General features: G+C 41.1%; 1 protein-coding gene and 1 pseudogene across 4 annotated transcripts in view; one reads left to right on the top strand and one right to left on the bottom strand.

The window, feature by feature from the left end:
• The first annotated feature begins 1,727 nt into the window (after positions 1-1,727).
• Positions 1,728-19,429, top strand: part of LRRIQ1 (leucine rich repeats and IQ motif containing 1) — a 157,636-nt gene continuing 139,934 nt past the window's right edge. For 2 of the 4 annotated variants that reach the window (XM_061639639.1, XM_061639642.1), the window contains exons 1-7: positions 1,823-2,005; positions 2,860-2,996; positions 10,383-10,494; positions 11,163-11,257; positions 14,642-14,762; positions 17,147-17,376; positions 18,008-18,082. In XM_061639639.1, coding sequence (XP_061495623.1) covers positions 2,862-2,996; positions 10,383-10,494; positions 11,163-11,257; positions 14,642-14,762; positions 17,147-17,376; positions 18,008-18,082 — 768 coding nt within the window. In that variant the 5' untranslated portion in view covers positions 1,823-2,005; positions 2,860-2,861. The other 2 variants (XM_061639640.1, XM_061639641.1) reach the window with 2 other exon arrangements.
• On the bottom strand, positions 3,210-3,331 carry LOC133363505 (5S ribosomal RNA; annotated as a pseudogene).

Below are 19,429 nucleotides of genomic sequence, written 5' to 3'. Positions count from 1 at the left end.
ATGTTTATGCAGAAGTAAGTCCTAGTAAATTCAGGAGGGCTTACTCCTAACTGACCTTAGGATTGCAGCCTTCGTTTTCAATACTTTCTGTTGGGCCCAAATGAAAAGCAAAAGCAACAGGCCAGGTTGGTCACAGACTATCCCTACAACGTAAAACAAAACAAGCCCCCACAAGATTTATTGAAGGAACGCCACAGAAAGAGTGAGTCTTTTGATACGCGCGCCTTTCCCTACCTATACTTTCAGAAAGAGCAGGCCCACTTCAGCCTTCCCGCAGAGTTTCTTTTTACACCTTGGTTCTGGCATGAGTCGAGATCCAAATGTGCATTTGAGCTGAAGCCTGACGAGGAGCTCCGGAACTACCTGCCCTCTCAATAACCAAGCACAACAGCCAGCGCTCTCAAAAGAAATTGGACTTCCTCCCAAGCTTAAGATTGGGGCGTAAGAGAAGGATGACACAGGAGGGGGGAGATTGCCCCTCAGAAGCACCAAGCTGAACCCCCGATCTGCACAGCCCAGCGCACTTTCGAACAGAATTCTGGGGATTTTGCTGTGACCCGCGCAGGTTAAATCACGCCTACTTTGCCTACTTTTAAACTTTATTTAAAAGTTGTGCAGGGGGAAGGGAAAATTCCACCTTGTGGTTTTTCCCATTACAGTGTTGCAAGAACACCTGCACTTGGCTGACTTTCTCTTCTTCTAAAGATACAGGATCAGTCTCAGGCCCTGAACCTGGCAACCCTATCTGAGTGTTTTTGCTTGGTTGGAATGTGTCTTTCAACTCTGATAATGCCTCTTGCTTGCCTGGAAGGAGGATACACAGGGATATGTGTGTGTAGAAATTAAAGTAGTCTACTGTACAAAGGTAACATTTCTGCACCCATTGCTGCACCCATTGTTGCTTCTGGTCCTGTCGTCACTAGAATGTGCCCCCCAGAAGGGAGTGAGTCACTCGGGCTGAAAATAATTTGGGACCAGATTACCTATGGAAATGCCTTGCCCCAAATACCCCTGCCTGGTAACTGCACTCCTCTGATGGTGTACTGCTGAGAGTACCACATGCCGCAGTGGTGTCCTTAGCCTGTACTACAAACATGACTTTTAGTGTTGCACTTCCAGACCTCTGGAATCAATTACCAGCTGAAGTTAAAGAGGTGTCCAGCATCCTGATGTTTAGGTGCTTAGTGGAGACGTTTTTGTTTAAGGCTTTCCGGGAGGTGCAATCCAGTCATTTATGAAATATTAATTGAAGGGGTTTTATTGTCTTTAGACTTTGAGGGGATGGTGTTTGTTCTTTTGAATTTGTAGATGTGTGTGTGTGTTTAGAACTTTTATTATTTTGTATTTTATTTCATTTTTATCTTTTTGTACACTGCTTCAGTCTATAATAAAGTAGTTTGTATATTTGTAAAGTAAATAACCCGTTTTCCCCACCCCTTTATTACGGCTCCCTTCCATTTTTATTTTGTCAGAAGAAGGGAAATGTGTCTCTTCTACAGGACGGGTAAAAAACACAGTTTATTTTTGAGAAGTAAAAAGGGAGAGGAAAGACGCAGTCCTCTTTAGCTACAGGTCTGAGACTCTCCTTTCCTGCTCCCTAGAGTATTCTACATTGCGACTGCAGGTCTGAACTCTGCCCCCTTTTTTAAAATTAACTCCTTCGTTCCTTCCACAGTGATTCAAAATGAATTCATTTCGAACAAATCGGCTTCCGTAGCAAGGATGTACTGCGCTCCGCTCCTCGTTCACCGTTGCCATGGTTACACTTCCTGTAACATTGAGACTAACTGCTTTCAACTTTTGGATTCTGAGACAGGTTAATGTTTGGCCGGGTGGCGGCGGGGGCAAGCAGGAGGGTTAAAGCAGCCTTCGATATTGGGAGAAGGGATGGATGTCCCCCCCTTATAAGAGAGCGGTGGTGAAATCCGTTTATATCGTTCAGATAGAATGGAACGGCCGCTCACTGAGGACAATTTATAGAACTACAACTCCCAGCGTCAATGTTGTAAGGTTTTGTTTCCCTAATATGCCTTAGGAGTGTGGTTGCGTGTGTGTTTTTTTAATGACATTTCTGTCTAGTAATGAATCAAGGCCTGCCAAAAATACAAAAAACTTGGTCCGGTCTCTTTTGTAAAGTACATTGAATTTGTGCGCATGCCCACATCCACTGCGCCTCATACCTGGATGGCCTGAGATTTGTTTGTATTTGTAATAATGCTAGTAGGCGAGTTGTGTTAGCTGACAGTAGTTACTGCCCTGTTTTTAAGTGAGGAATCGGTCATTTCCGTTGCATTCTCTGCAAAATGCTACGTATCTCGTTAGGGCTTTGTAAATAAAGAACTGATAATTGTCATTAAGTGTAAAAAGGCCTATGCTAAACATTAAGGGCAGTTTTACAGATTACACATTTGTCTCTCTGTTAGTTTAAAAAAACAACACCCACAAGTGTATGTAAAGAAATGAAAACATATTCACTGTATCATTTCCCCATTTCTATTTATTGGATCTTGCAAAGCGATACTTATGAAACCTGTGAATGGCCACAGAAATGCATTGATAATAGTAGCAAGTGACAATGGTCCATGCTGCTTATGCATGGAACAAGGAGATGAACCAGTGAGAGGGTAGCGCAAGTAATGACGGTGACAGCAGCTTATGAGGTGTGCAATGACTCCACAACCTAAACCTCAGCACCTGCCTTCCTGTCTCTTTCCCCCAACTGTTAACACCACTAGTTATGTCCCCCATTACATGAGACATATTATTTTAGAGTGGTCTTAATCAACAACATAATGTTAACAGTAGATTAAGAGTTGAGTAACGCAATCTTTCTTTGCCTTTTCCATGTCACAATAAAAGTAATGGAGGAAGATTATGATGATATAAGAATTGAAGAAGAAATAGAACTTGAATTAAGCAAAATCAGTTTTTCTTCCTCTGAAGCAGATGATCCTGATCCTGATTTATCAACAGAGGCTTCAAGTGATGGTGAAGCGGTAAGTATTCCACGGGACTAGGAGGGAATGACTTTTTGAGTACTTGACAAACTCAATATTCATACAGGGTTCTGCAGGTGGATGTACTTACTAGGTTTGTTATATGTCTTCAAGTCTATTACAACTTATGGCGACCCTATGAATCTTTTGGATATATTCATAGGGGTTTCATGTAAGAGATATTCAGAGGTGGTTTACCATTGCTTTTTTCTTATCCTCTGGCACCTGGTATTCCCAGGCAGTCTCCCATCCAAGTATTAACCAGCAGGCCTGACCCTGCTTCGCTTCCGAGATCAGATGAGATTGAGTGTGTTCAGGGTAGTATGGCTGTAGACATGTACTAGGTAGGTTGATGTATATGCCATGGATATGCACAGAAAATAACATATGCATGGAAATTCATGGAGGGTATGGGATGGAGGCCAGTTGTGAGAGAAATAGTGGCATATATCCCACCCTCCAGGAGGCCAGTAGTCCCCTTGATAATGAAAACTTGGATTCAAAATGATAATGCTGAGACCAGAATCATTATTATATCTCTTATAGGAGTAAAATTTCCTGGGAAAAACTGAATGTCTGAGTTTTCAGTATTGTACTGCTCCCACCCCAGGGAAGGTGGTAGAGTGGCACTGCTTCTGACATTATTCAGAGGGGTCTGAAGGTCAACCATACCAAACAACTTGCTTTTATCACAAAGTGCAAGGTTAGGTTGATTTCTGGCTCTTACCCCTGTACTATAAGGGAGGATCTGCCCCCTGGAGGGTAGTGGAGTGGCGCCACTTCTGAAATCATTCAAAGAGGTCTAAAGATCAACTATATGAAACAACTTGATTTTATCACAAAGTGTAAGGTTCCTTCCCCTAACCTCCATACTAATGGTAATAGGAAACCCACAAGCACAACAGGAGCGCAGTTGCCTTCTCCATCTGAAATTCAGAGGTATGCTGCCTGTGAATAGGAACATAAGTTGGTAGCCATAGGAAGCATCCTTCACAAATTTGACTAATACCCTTTTAAAGATGCTGCAGTTGGTGGTCATTACCACATCTTGTTGCAAATTCCATAGTTTAACTGTATGCTGTGTGAAGAAGTACTTCCTTTGATCTCTTTGTTTTACTGCTGGGCTGGATTAGTTTTTATGTGGTTTTATTTCACACATGTTTTATGTTTCTGTATTCTTTGAAAACTGAGTTGGATAGGAAATATATCCTTTTTAAAATAAATAAATATGTGTAACATGCATATATATATATTTGGGGTCCGTTTAACTTGATAGTTGGGGTCCATTTGGGCTGAAACATAGACCTATTTCTATAGTGACTATAATAGCACTGCCTTCTACTTGAAGTCTACTTAATGGAGAGGACAGGAGAGGTGCTGCATCAAACCCCTCCCCCTCCATCAGCCTGGCTGGGACCAACTCCAGTTTGGCTCCTCCCTTCCCAGAACAATCTCTGCATCTTATTCCATCTGGTAATCATATACCTTTGTTATGTAATGTTGTACAGAGCTGGCACTTGAATTTTGCTTATTTTCCTCTTCTTTCCAGCTCCTTTTCATATTCTGTCTGTTCTATTGAAAGCCATTATTTTAAACCAGAGGTGGGGAATCTCAGACCTGCAAACCAAATGTGGCCCTCTCTATCTGGCCCTCAGGACTCTCCTCATGCCACTAATCCCTCCTCAACCATGATCCTCACTGGCCCTGTTTTGCACCCTCTTTTGGTATTTTTGTCTGACTAGAATGTATATTTGAACTCTTGCTTACCTGATTTGAGGCTAGAGAGGGGTGTGTGAATGTGTGTAAAACTAGTGTACTCTACAAAGGTAAATTTGATATTTCTTGCTCCATCCCTGTCTGTCTCTGACCCTTCCTGCCCACCACTGGCACGTGGTCCCAGAAGGGAATGTGGCCCTTGGAAAAAGCCCCTTCTCCATTTTTAACAGTTAAATGTTCTGAGTGCATAATCAAAAAGGATATATGTAATAAATACATAATAAAAATATTAGTTCAGTTTTGCCCAATATGTCTAATTCACTAATAGGGGAAAAAAACCCTTGCAGTTTAAGAACATACCTTTAGCCAATAGATATTTCTATCAAACTTTAAAAATAAAGGAAATTGGGCAGCTATAGTGAATGCACCAGGGGAGCAGGAGACCTGACCTCCTCTCTGAGATATTATACTGCTCTACAAATTGGTCAAAATGCAAACACCATTTGGGTTGGTCTTTCACAGTCCAATCCACTTCCTGCGTAGCTTGGAAGAGTTTGGTAACATGTGGCTCTGAGCATATGGTGAGTGGTAGCAATACCTGCCATCTCCAAAAATGGAGAATTACATTTTTGTATGTTTGTTGGTGTTCTTCTTACTTTGCTTCATTCCTGTGTTACTATTGTTTCTACCCAGAATCTCATCTAGAAAATTTTATTTCTCTCATTATTCATCCTAGAAACCACCACTCACCATATGGTGCATTCACTATAGCTGCCCAATTTCCTTGCTTTTTAAAGTTTGATAGAAATGTCTTTTGGCTAAAAGTACATTCTTAAACTGTAAGATATTTTGCCTATTAGTGAATTTCTCTGCTTTTTAATCTGGGAGGTAAGAAATGGGATCCTGTGCAAGCTTGCCGAGAATGGACTGATCATTTGCAAGCTTATTGAGTTGAGTGGGATTCTCTTCTCTACAGTCATGCTTAGGATAGGTGAAACTGACCACAGGGGATGGGGAGGGGGACGGGGAGGAGTTAGGGGGAGGAGGGAGGAGAAGGAAGGAGGGGAGGAAGGGCAGAGGGGAGGAAGGGCAGAGGGGAGGAGGGGGAGGGGAGCAGGAAAGAGGGGGGAGGAGGACAGGTTTGATCACTTGCATGTTTATTGAGTTCAGTGGGATTTGCTCCCATGCAATCATGCTTAGGATAGGTAAAACTGACCGGTGGGGAGAGGGAGGGATGGCTGGAGTGGGCAGGGAAGGAGGAAGAAGGAAGAGGGGAGGGGAAGAGGAAGGGAGAGGAGAGGGGAAGGAGGGGAAAGGCAAGTCTAATCATTTGCATGCTTATTGAGCTCAGTGGGATTTACTCCTATGTAATCATGGTTAGGATAGGTAAAACTGACCATGGAGGAGGGGGAGGGGAGAGGAAAAGGAAGGAGAAAGGGAGGGGAGAGGAAGAGGGGGAGGGGGAAGGAGGGGATGGGAGGGGGATGGGCAAAGGAAGGGGCAGGAAACGGCAGGTTTGATCATTTTCATGCTTATTGAGTTCAGTGGCATTTACTCCCATGCAATCATGGTTAAGATAGGTAAAACTGACCTGGGGAGGGGGAAGGAGAGGATGGGAGGGGGAGGGGATGGGAGGGGGAGGGGGAGGGAAGCGGCAAGAAGGAGGGGATAGGAGGGAGGAGAAGGGTGGATGGGTTTGATCAGTTGCATACTTTTTGAGTAAAATGGGATTTATTTCTGCGCAATCATGTTTGAAAATGGAAATGGACTGCCTTCAAGTTGATCCGGACTTACGACGACCCTGTGAATAGGGTTTTCATTGTAAATGGTATTCAGAGGTGGTTTTACCATTGCTTTCCTCTGAGGCTGAAAGGCAGTGACTGGCCCAAGGTCACCCAGGGAGCTTCATGGCTGTGTGGGGATTCGAACCCTGGTCTACCAGGTCATTGTCCAACACTGACCTGGGGGAGGGGCAGGGAGGGTAGGAGATTGGATGGGTGGGCACTGGGCAGAGGGGAAGCCCCTTTCCTTTCCACAAGGAAAACATTGTAAACAGTATCATTGCTTTTCAGGGTTTCCCCCACCTTTTTATTCTACAGTAGCCTCCCACCCAAATTTAAACCAAAGCTGTCACTGGCCACATCCACACCAGACCTTGATTTTACTTTAGACAGTCATGGCTTCTCCCAAAGAATCCTGGGAAGTGTAGTTAGTGAAGGTGCTGAGAGTTGCTAGGAGATGCCCTGTTCCCCTCACAGAGCTTCAATCAGAGCAGCTGACTGTTAAACCACTCTGGCCACTGGAGCTCTGTCAGGGGAATAGGAGTCTCCTCTCAGCACCCTTCACAATCTACACTTCCCAGGATTCTTTGAGGGAAGCCATGACTGTCTCAAGTGAAATCAAAGTCTGGTGTGGGTGCAGCCCCCTGATTAGCCAAACCCAGCAGCTTTGAGTCTGGCTTTTAGAACACTGACAGCTGTTTTTTACCGAGCATGCCCAACATTATCATTCAGTTCAATGCAAAATTTCTTAAATTAATTAAAAATCAGCCAGGCATTTTTTAAACTTTTAAACTGCAGAGATGAAGGTCAGAGTATGGGGCAAGGCAGGAACAGGATTACAGGTCCCCTGTGAACATGGCTGGTTTTTAATAAACTTCAACAGATTATGAGAACTCTGAGAGAGAGAAAAAGGGGTCTGGGTTTCTCTCTCTCTCTTTAGACTTTGAACTTTGTATTCTCTCTGACTGTTTTGTGTATTGCCATGAAAATTTACAAGGTTGTTAAGCAAGCGTTTCTGAGTTCAGGACTATAAGTATTGTAAAGTTTTGTTTTGAAATGAGCTTATGGGAAGCATCAGAATGGCAATGGGGGGTATTTTCAATTTAACATTGCAGAATGTGAAAAATGCACGCTAGCTATAGTATACAGCCACTCTCATGGTTGTATAATATTGCATAGATATTCCAGTCCTTCTCCCCTTCCCCCAATGCAAATTTTACTCTGGACAATAAGAACATAAGAACATAAGAAGAGCCTGCTGGATCAGTCCAGTGGCCCATCTAGTCCAGCATCCTGTTCTCACAGTGGCCAACCAGGTGCCTGGGGGAAGCCCGCAAGCAGGACCCGAGTGCAAGGACACTCTCCCCTCCTGAGGCTTCTGGCAACTGGTTTTCAGAAGCATGCTGCCTCTGACTAGGGTGGCAGAGCACAGCCATCACGGCTAGTAGCCATTGATAGCCCTGTCCTCCATGAATTTGTCTAATCTTCTTTTAAAGCCATCCAAGCTGGTGGCCATTACTGCATCTTGTGGGAGCAAATTCCATAGTTTAACTATGCGCTGAGTAAAGAAGTACTTTCTTTTGTCTGTCCTGAATCTTCCAACATTCAGCTTCTTTGAATGTCCACGAGTTCTAGTATTATGAGAGAGGGAGAAGAACTTTTCTCTATCCACTTTCTCAGTGCCATGCATAATTTTATACACTTCTATCATGTCTCCTCTGACCCGCCTTTTCTCTAAACTAAAAAGCCCCAAATGCTGCAACCTTTCCTCGTAAGGGAGTCGCTCCATCCCCCTGATCATTCTGGTTGCCCTCCTCTGAACCTTTTCCAACTCTATAATATCCTTTCTGAGATGAGGCGACCAGAACTGTACACAGTATTCCAAATGCGGCCGCACCATAGATTTATACAACGGCATGATGATATCGGCTGTTTTATTTTCAATACCTTTCCTAATTATCGCTAGCATGGAATTTGCCTTTTTCACAGCTGCCGCACACTGGGTCGACATTTTCATCATGCTGTCCACTACAACCCCGAGGTCTCTCTCCTGGTCGGTCACTGCCAGTTCAGACCCCATGAGCGTATAGGTGAAATTAAGATTTTTTGCTCCAATATGCATAATTTTACACTTGTTTATATTGAATTGCATTTGCCATTTTTCCGCCCATTCACTCAGTTTGGAGAGGTCTTTTTGGAGCTCTTCGCAATCCCTTTTTGTTTTAACAACCCTGAACAATTTAGTGTCGTCAGCAAACTTGGCCACTTGATTGCTCACTCCTAATTCTAGGTCATTCATGAACAAGTTGAAAAGTACAGGTCCCAATACCGATCCTTGAGGGACTCCACTTTCTACAGCCCTCCATTGGGAGAACTGTCCATTTATTCCTACTCTCTGCTTTCTGCTTCTTAACCAATTCCTTATCCACAAGAAGACCTCTCCTCTTATTCCATGACTGCTAAGCTTCCTCAGAAGTCTTTGGTGAGGTACCTTGTCAAACGCTTTTTGAAAGTCTAAGTACACTATGTCCACTGGATCACCTCTATCTATATGCTTGTTGACACTCTCAAAGAATTCTAATAGGTTACTGAGACAGGACTTTCCCTTGCAGAAGCCATGCTGGTTCTGCTTCAGCAAGGCTTGTTCTTCTATGTGCTTAGTTAATCTAGCTTTAATAATACTTTCTACCAGTTTTCTAGGGACAGAAGTTAAGCTAACTGGCCTGTAATTTCCGGGATCCCCCCTGGATCCCTTTTTGAAGATTGGCGTTACATTTGCCACTTTCCAGTCCTCAGGCACGGAGGAGGACCCGAGGGACAAGTTACATATTTTAGTTAGCAGATCAGCAATTTCACCTTTGAGTTCTTTGAGAACTCTTGGGTGGATGCCATCCGGGCCCGGTGATTTGTCAGTTTTTATATTGTCCATTAAGCCTAGAACTTCCTTTCTCGTTACCACTATTTGTCTCAGTTCCTCAGAATCCCTTCCTGCAAATGTTAGTTCAGGTTCAGGGATCTGCCCTATATCTTCCACTGTGAAGACAGATGCAAAGAATTCATTTAGCTTCTCTGTAATCTCCTTATCGTTCTTTAGTACACCTTTGACTCCCTTATCATCCAAGGGTCCAATCGCCTCCCTAGATGGTCTCCTGCTTTGAATGTATTTATAGAATTTTTTGTTGTTGGTTTTTATGTTCTTAGCAATGTGCTCCTCAAATTCTTTTTTAGCATCCCTTATTGTCTTCTTGGATTTCTTTTGCCAGAGTTTGTGTTCTTTTTTATTTTCTTCATTCGGACAAGACTTCCATTTTCTGAAGGAAGACTTTTTGCCTCTAAGAGCTTCCTTGACTTTGCTCGTTAACCATGCTGGCATCTTCTTGGCCCTGGTGGTACCTTTTCTGATCTGCACTATGCACTCCAGTTGAGCTTCTAATATAGTGTCTTTAAACAACTTCCAAGCATCTTCGAGTGATGTGACCCTCTGGACTTTGTTTTTCAGCTTTCTTTTTACCAATCCCCTCATTTTTGTGAAGTTTCTTCTTTTGAAGTCAAATGTGACCGTGTTGGATTTTCTTGGCAATTGGCCATTGACATGTATGTTTAATTTAATAGCACTATGGTCACTGCTCCCAATCGGTTCAACAACACTTACATCTCGCACCAGGTCCTGGTCCCCATTGAGGATTAAGTCCAGGGTTGCCGTCCCTCTGGTCGGTTCCATGACCAACTGGTCTAGGGAATAGTCATTTAATTGCTGCTAGAATTTGAGGTTGAGGTACTTGTGTGCCAATTGATCTATCATATATCTGTATTTTAGCAGCAGACAATCATAACTGGAAAATAATTTGAAGACTGAGAATGTAAATTTTAATTTAAAATGTTCTTCTAGCTTTCAGATGAGCTACCAGAATCAGTTCTCCATTATTTAAATTTTGTGAGAAGCAGAAGTCAAAATGCAGAAAGGCTCATCTTGCAAGTTTTGGAAAATGATGAAATGTCAAGTAAGTAGTGATTTTTATTTTGTGTCTGTTTAGGAGTAAATCCTATTTAATTTAACGGGGCTTAATCCCAGGGGTTAGGATTGCAGCCTTAGGTTTACCTAGGAGTAAATCCCATTGAACCCAATGGAGCTTACTTCTGAGTAGACAGAAATTGGATTACAACCTAAATCAGTTTGTTGTGCTACTGGTATACAGATAAGATCTTTTGTAAGAGAAACTAAAGCACCTCAAAATTCCTGGAGAATTTTTAGAATTATTTGTAATTGAAAAGTGAGTTAGCAATATGCTAAATATATAAACAGATAAATAAATGTTAATAAATGTAATGATGGCTTTTTATCACAGTTACGGAGGTTTTTCTCAATTTTACCAGGAAAATATCTGAGAATGCAAAGTTAGGAGGTTGATAGAAACCCACATCTGACAATGGATCTTGCATAAGTTATGCTTTAATGGTTAAGCTAGCTAAAACACTTAGCTATTGCTTTAAGTGGAATTTTAAGGTTTTTTTAAAAAAAGATAGAATATGTAAGCCTGAAGTTGTATGAAACATTTGAGCTCTATGTAATGTTTTAGTGTCAAATATACAATGATGCAATCTAAAAACTTTGAAGCTTTCAGTAATTAACTTCTGTAGTGTCTAAAATATACAGTTTCTTCATTTGCAGGTAATATCTACAGTGTAGTTCCTAATAATGCTTCAGAAAGCTTGGCTGAGTTGGCTTCTGAATATAATGAAGATCCAGAAGAATTAAAGAAAAGGGTATTCTATATTATTTGTTTGTTTGTTTGTTTATTATATTTATTGCTCCCCCTTCATCAGCAGGTCCCCAGTGTGTGTAAGCAGCAGTCTAAATTTCAATATTAAAAGCAGTTAAAACAAATTACATTCATAAGAATAGGGTGGATCCTGAAAACATATACGTGTATATATTTGAGGGATTCCTATATTTTATCTTAAAGACATTTGACTTATAGAACATTGATTCTGCATGGTTTCTTACAGTACTAAATGTGTTCGGAGCAGTCCCAATGTTTTCAGTGGGGACAACTTATACAGTGCAGTAGTCAAATTGTGTTGTTTGTAGAAGAGTCATTGGATGGTATCTAAGTCATAATCAGAGTAGATCCATTGAAATTAACTGAGTGTAAGTTAGTCATGACTAACTTAACTTCAAGAGATCTACTCTGAGTATATTGGATTTGAGAGACCTTGAATTGTAAAAATGATTTATAATTCTTTTTTCAAAAAATCCAGTTTAAATGGAAGAAAGCACTTTAAAACAAACACTTAGATTTTTATCCACCCTGTTTCTTTGCGGGTATATTCTAACTTCCTTTTTGTTTCTTGCATTAATACATAGTTTAAAAATATGTTTCCAGGGAAACTATTTCTACTATTTTTTTATTTATATCCTGCTCTTTCTCCCAGTAGGAGCCCAGAGCCGCAAACAAAAGCACTAAAAACACTTTAAAACATCGTTAAAACAGACTTCAAAATATATTAAAACACAACAACCATTAAAAACATATTAAAACAAAACATCTTTAAAAATATTTTTTTAAATATATTAAAAAGCAATTCCAACACAGATGCAGGCTGGGATTAGGTCTCTACTTAAACGGCTCGTCGAAAGAAGAGATGGTGCCTGTCTAATATCTAAAGGGAAGGAATTCCAAAGGGTATGCGCCACTACACTAAAGGTCCGTTTCCTATCTTATGTGAAACAGACCTCCTGATACGATAGTATCTGCTGGAGGCCCTCACATGCAGAACAGAGTGATTGACTGGGTATATAAGGGATAAGATGGTCTTTCAGGTATCCTGGTCCCAAGCTGTATAGTGCTTTATATACCAAAACTAGAACCTTGAACTTAGCCCAGTAGCTAATAGGTAGCCAGTGCAATTCTTTCAGTAGCAGAGTGACATGTTGGCGATAACCTGCCCCAGTGAGCAGTCTCGCTGCCGCATTTTCCACCAACTGCAGTTTCCAGACCAACATCAAGTGCAGCCCCACATAGAGTGCACTACAGTAATCCATTCCGGAGGTTACCAGTGTATGGACAACAGTGGTCAGGCTATCCCGGTCCAGAAACAGCCGCAGCTGTCTTACCACCTGAAGCTGGTGAAAGGCACACCTAACCACATGGAGTGATCGGGTCACCTGGGTCTCTAGTGACAAAGATGGATCCAGGAGCACCCCCAGACTACATCCCTGCTCTTTCAGAGTGAGTACAACCTCATCCAAAGCAGGCAACGGACCAATTATCTGAACTCGGGAACTACCAACCCATAGCGTCTCCATCTTGCTAGGATTGAGAGTCAGTTTATTTGCCCCCAGCCAGCCCAACACCAAGTCCAGGGCTTGCACGGCCTCTCCTGATTCAGATGTTACACAGAAACAGAGCTGGGTATCATCAGCGTACTGCTGACACCTCGCCCCAAGTCTCTTGATGACCGCTCCCACAGGCTTCATATAGTACCTGGTGGCACCACACAGCACAACTGCCAGGGGGTCGAAATACAATCACTCAATGCTGTTCTCTGAAAACGACCCTGGAGATAGGATCAGAAGCACTGTAAAGCAGTGCCTCCAATATCCATCTCACCAGGTTGGCCCAGAAGGATACCATCGTCAGTGGTATCAAAAGCCACCAAGAGATCAGGTACGAATAACAAGATTGCACTCTTCCTGTCCTTCTCCTGAAAAAGGTCATCCATCAGGGCTACCAAGGCCGATTCAGTCCCATAACCAGACCTGAACCTAGGCTGGAATGGGTCAAAATAATCTGTTTCATCCAAGAGTACTTGCAATTGCTGCGCCACAACCCTCTCAATCAACTTCCCTAAAAAGGAGGTATTTGCAACTGGGCGGTAGTTGTCACAGACCAATGGGTCCAGGGTGGGGCTCTTCAGGAGTGGTTGAATCACCACCTCTTTCAAGGTGGCTGAAACCATTTCCTCCTGCAACGATGCATTGACCACACCTTGGATCCACTCGGTCAAACCCCCTCGGCAAGCTTTAATAAGCTAAGATGGACAAGGGTTGAGAGGAGAAGTTGCTGGCTGCATCGTCGCAAGCACCTTGTTGACGTCATCAGGCCGCAGCAACTGACACTGTTCCCAAGAGGTTGCAGCAGACATTGCACTGGACACCTCACTGGGAACTACAGTAGATGTGGATGAGGCATCAAGATTGCTGCGGATGTAAGCAACTTCATCCTCAAAGTGCCTTGCTAACAATTCACAGTGGGCCTCCAAAGAGTCTAAAACTCCATTTCCTGGATGTCAGGATGTCAACAGATCCCTGACAATATGGAAAAGCTCCATTGGACGGCTACTTGAGGATACGATGGTGGCAGAGCCATTTCTAGTGACATTCTTTTTAGACACTGGATAGTTACGACAGATAGAACATTAAGATTTCATAGGGAGAAAAAATATCAGGATCTGATTAGTTTTTGGAAGTGGAGAACAGGAATAGTATAGCAAGTGATGCATGTAGAGATAAACGTACACTGAATGTCATAACAGAAATAATTTGATAAACTTAGTGGTGGCTCTAAACTACCTTAAAATTATAGTTTGAATATATCTGTATTAAAATGCAAACTGTCATACAAATGCAAACCTATTAGGGGTGGGGTGGCTCACATTTGGCTACTGACAATATGCATGTCGAAGCTGACTCCCATGCACACATCCCTAATTCAATAAGGAGCCATAAATGAAAACTAGTGCTGTATTGCATGGACATTTTCTTTCAGCAATCCAGCTGCAATGGTTGCAAATGCAGAGCCCTGACGGAAAATTAGTTACAGTATATCACTTATCAGTAATCTAGGAGGGAAAGTTAAGAATTTAATTCAGCTCCCCTCCCCCTAGCAACTGAACAGTATGCTTGCTACTTTTCTAATAGGACTCCGTGCACACCGAGTTGGATTGTAGCCAGTACAGGTGCACCAAGCTTCTCATCCATAACAAATAATATGTGTTGATCTGTATTTCTCCTACTATATCTTCTGCCATTTTGAACCATTGCTTGCGTAGAACAAAACTGCTACTACGTTCTAGTTGCTTTTGTTCTTGTGGTTGAAGTTTAATAGCTCTAAGTGCATTATCATGAAAATATTTGTTGTTTTTCAGGTATTATCTGAAATAGAAAATGAGGAACAACAGATGAGTGTGACTCCTGGTAATTCCATTGAGCCCAGCAACAGTGGAGATATTCCTTCCAATGAAATTGCTGATGGATGTTCTTTGACAGGTAAACAAACTTGTAGCCCTATCCATGTTTACTCAAAATTGCTGCAGTCCCATGGAGGGTTACATTAGAATATACTTCTCAAACACTTTTGGCAAGTATTGGAAAGTGTTTTCCCTTTTTTTTTTTCAGGGACTGGGATGAAAGGGGGGGAAGTCTTCACCCATTCCATCATGTTGTGAGCATCACTAAGGGCAAGCAACATTATTTCAGATTAAGGGCAATACTTTTAACACTTCCTGTGAAATGATTTTGTTTTCCTTTAGTGGCATTCTTACATAGTCAAGTTGGATTGGTTACGTAGCACTGTGACATTGTTATTTTTACAACATGATCCTTGATTTGCTGAAATCAAATAGCACAGAAGTTATTTTTTAAATGGTGTTAAGCAGCAATAACAGTTGTGAATAATAACAAACAAATGAAAGATGTATGTTTTAAGGTTTTTATTTTGGGGAGCATTTTCCCTTGCCTCACCTCACCTCCTCACTTGCTGGTTAAACTGCTATTTGTGCCTTCAACATGTTACTGCAGGGACATTTGTCAGCCCTAATCTGAAGCATTCTCATTTGATAGCGAAGCAGAATTTGTTCTGACTCTTTTTTGGACTTTTTGTTGAAAGAAAAAAATGAAATGATGATAATGGGATTTGATGATTAATTAAGATAGACTTTGGAAAAAAGTGAATTTCGTATGTTCTAGGAGACAGGTTTGATATATATTATATACTTATAGCTGATCTGTAACAAATCGGAAGTCAAGTTTTTCTTTTTATTTTTTTTTCTGTTGTATTGTTTTTGTTGTATTTGTATTTGTTTTTATAAAAAATTTTTTCCTTTATAATAATTTTTTTATTATTCAAAGTTACTTTAATGTTTACCTTATTTAGTATAAGCTACATGGGAGTCTTATCTCTGTAACTGTGTCTCTGTGAAAACATGAATGGAAAGCACACATTGATAGGAGCAGGAACACTGTTTCTTTTCTCAAGTTAGCACTAAGACTTCCCAAGGGGGTTATGAGTTCCTCCTGTTGCCTGAGGCAGGAAAACATTAGGCCCTCTAGATAAGGTACATCTGAATAATAATCCAGCCATCAGTGAATGTGATAGTGCTGTATCAGGGAACCCTCTGCTATTTGGTAAAAACAGGATATGTTGTTTGGTCCCACTCTGCTTTCTGCCCATCCTTGGTGTAAAAAGATTGGAAGGTTGGCCTGTGTATTATATTGTATCTGTGGCTCTGTGTGATGCTCTTTCATGCACAGGTGCTATAATGCAGGAAGACTAAGCTGATGCTAAATTATCCGTACATAATACCTCCATGCAGATGTACAATTGTTGTTGGAAAGAGAAGTGCTGTACCTCCCTCCAAGAGATATGTAAGGAGTAGATCAACTATGCCGCTTATATAAAGGCAGATGACTGTGCTGTATAAGATCACCATGTCCATTTATGTTCTTTTGAGCAAACCTGTAGGTTCTTGTTAAAAAGCACACTGTGTGTTCAACTTTACAAATTATTTGTCTTGGATATGGAAAGTAATCTATGCATTTTAAATAGTAAAACATCTCTGAAATGGTGTACATTGGTTTTTCTTGTTATATACTCATTGTAAAGCACTTTCCTGTATTATTTATATCCACAAGGAAAGATACTATTGTTTTGGTGAAGACTGTGAGGCAGTGACTTCTGGAAAACCACGCATATTGTTCATTACTTAGGTGTGGTTTGAGCCTAGGTGTCTGAGGTCAATGTTGTTTAGCCACAGGATTGCAGTTATATTCTGTACTTGCAGCATGCTGTAGGACAGATAAAAGAAAGTAATTTTTCAAACAGTGCATAGTTAAGCTAGGGAACTCTCTCCCAGAGGAGGCAGTGATAATCACCAACTTGGATGGCTTTAAAAGAGGTTTAGACAAATTCATGGAGGATAATGGTATCAAAGGTTACTAGGCACAATGGCAATGCTGTGCTTCCACAGTCAGAGGCATATTTCCGAATACCAGTTGCTGAAAACTGGGGTGGAGGCCAGGGGAGAGTGCTCTTGTGCTCAGGTCCTGCTTGTGGGCTTCCCATGGGTGTCTGGTTGGTCACTGTGAGGACAGGATGCTGGACTAGATGGGCCACTGGACTGATTCAGCAGGCTCTTCTTATATTCTTATGTATATTTGCAAATGGGCTATAGTGCTGATGGTTTTGGAGTTCTTTGCACTAACGTTTTGCTTAGTGCAGAATGTTGAAATAGATTATCCCGGACAAAAATAATGGTGTTCTTTGCTTTTATGGTATAGTGCAAATTCCTTAAAACCACCATGAACTGGCAACACAGTTCTTTTGGAAAAAATATTTTCAGTAATTCCAAGTTCTCTTGTATTCATTCTTCTAGATGATGGTGGCATAGTTATTAGCTTTACTTTCCAAGAAGTTGAAGAAAAATGCAAGCGAGAATATGAGGTTTGGGTGGAAAAGCAAAATGAACTTGAAAATGAAAGAATAAAGGAGCTGAAAGTTAAGAGGGACATGGAAGAAACACAAACTGAGGAGGAGGAAAAAAGGAGACAACTACGTCAGGATGAACTGGAGGCTGAACGAATGAAGTTAGAAATGTTTCATGCGGTAATATTTTAATGTAGATAATTAACATATTTTAACACAAGTCTTTTAGTTAGTTATAATATTCTGGTTTTCCAGGCAAATAGCCTCTACATAGTGGCTTACAATATACCTGTTAAATACATTAACAATATCATAAACAAACAATTAAAAATTAAAATATGAAACACTTATGAAATACATTAAATTTAAGACACTAAATCATGCAAGATATAACATAGTAATGTAAACATGCATATCTCAACTAGATACAAATATAGGACTTGATTCTTCATAATATGCGAGATGTATTCCTGCATATTTTTCACTGACACTGGCATATGTTATATTTAAAATGTGTTGCAGCAAAACAGTCATATTGAACCACCAGGTTTTTTTAGGGTACAAAAAGGACCTTATTTTGCTGTGGTATTGCACAGTTTTTTCTGTTCAGAAACATTCTTTTTTTAGTAACAGAATTACCACTAAAAGAATCAGTGCGATTCCCTGGAATCCAGAGTTTTATAAGTTCTCAGCCTCTGTCTCTTGCTCTTACTCATGCACTTTCTGTCTCAGACACCCCTATATTCAACATTAATAAAATGTTAATAAAATTAACTGAGGTCCTAACAATGATGGTCTGTATTTTCTGCAGCAGCAGCAGGCTATGATGGAAGAGGAACTGCTGAAAAAGGAGAAGATTTGGAAAGAACAACTGAGACAGCACAAGGTAATTTACATACAAGAATTTTGACACACATTTTTATTTAAAATTAGGAATAATATGGAAAAAATGGCATAGGTTCCTACAGCACAAAAAAGAAGAGCAGTTCGACATTTTTCAGCAAACTTTTTATTCAAAACAGTATGCCTGTCTGAAATGAAACAACCAGGTCAGGTAAGCCTTTTATACAGACCACTTGAAGGCTTCTTCCAAAATGCATCCAGGAATGCATCTCCATCTCCATCTCTCTCCCTCTCTCCCTGTCATCCTCCTCTACACTCGAGCAGACATGTCTGCAGTAAACAGTGCTTTCAGGGCACCCAAAGTACTGTTTACTGCAGAGATGCCTGCAGCACCTGGTAAGGAGCTCCGTTCCAGCCATGTATGAGAGAGCTGCCTGCGGCAGCCACAGTCCAATAGACAAGGAGCCACATTCTGACTATGTCAGAGTGTGTACGCCCCTACGCCCCTGTACCCAAAAAAGACTTTGTTAAAAAAAAAAGCTTCTTTCCTGGAGGATTTGCTAACCGAGGTACTACTGTATTAGTAAAGTGGCATAATAATCCTTCTGGTTTGATTACAACCAATTAGTTAAAGGCTAGAAGAAATCACATGAATGACAAGCATTAAGCTCTCGTTAAAAGATAACCCGTTCCTTACCTGCAAGCATATGGAAGATGAGGGAAGGAAATAGGAGTATCTACTAATACTAGAGTCCAGTCTACTGTCCATATTCTAGTTGCCTAACATGACTTCATAGAGATATTCTTTCTTTTGAATATCTATTTTATTGGTGTGGGGTGTTTTTTTAGGAGGAGTTATAATAAACACAATGAAAAAAACTGGAGCACAACGAGCTGAAAACAAATCAAATCAGTTTCATAGTTGAGAGAGCTCCATCTGTTGTCTAGTTCTGCCTCTTTTTGCAAACATTCACCCTTCATTACGTGATGCAGTTGCAACAGTATGGTACACTGGCCTGAGAAAAGTTGGTCCACAATCTATTTTACAAGCTCAAGCTTGAATGTCACCCTACATATCTTATTCTATCCCATTAAGTGCTGGGCTGAATATAGAAGTTGTAGTCAAGGCAGGCTAGGATCAACACCAGTAGATCAGTCTAGTCTAAAACATTTAGCTAAAGGGAACAAACGACTGTCTTTAAAATCCAAAACCAGGGAAGAGTTCAGATCTAAAGAGGCAGCCCATTGCAGGGAAGAGGCAAGAACACAAAGTTACAGTATTGCTGACTAGCCTGTCAACAATCTCCTTGCTGCTGGAAAGCTGAATCTATGCCATAAAGGGTAATGCTGGGTCTAGTTGCCATGACTACTCTCCCAGCCAATGTATAAT

Source organism: Rhineura floridana, chromosome 8 (assembly GCF_030035675.1).
Source record: "Rhineura floridana isolate rRhiFlo1 chromosome 8, rRhiFlo1.hap2, whole genome shotgun sequence".
Taxonomy (NCBI): domain Eukaryota; kingdom Metazoa; phylum Chordata; class Lepidosauria; order Squamata; family Rhineuridae; genus Rhineura; species Rhineura floridana.
The sequence above is the reverse complement of the archived record's forward strand: the minus strand, read 5'-3'. Positions and strand labels throughout refer to the sequence as shown.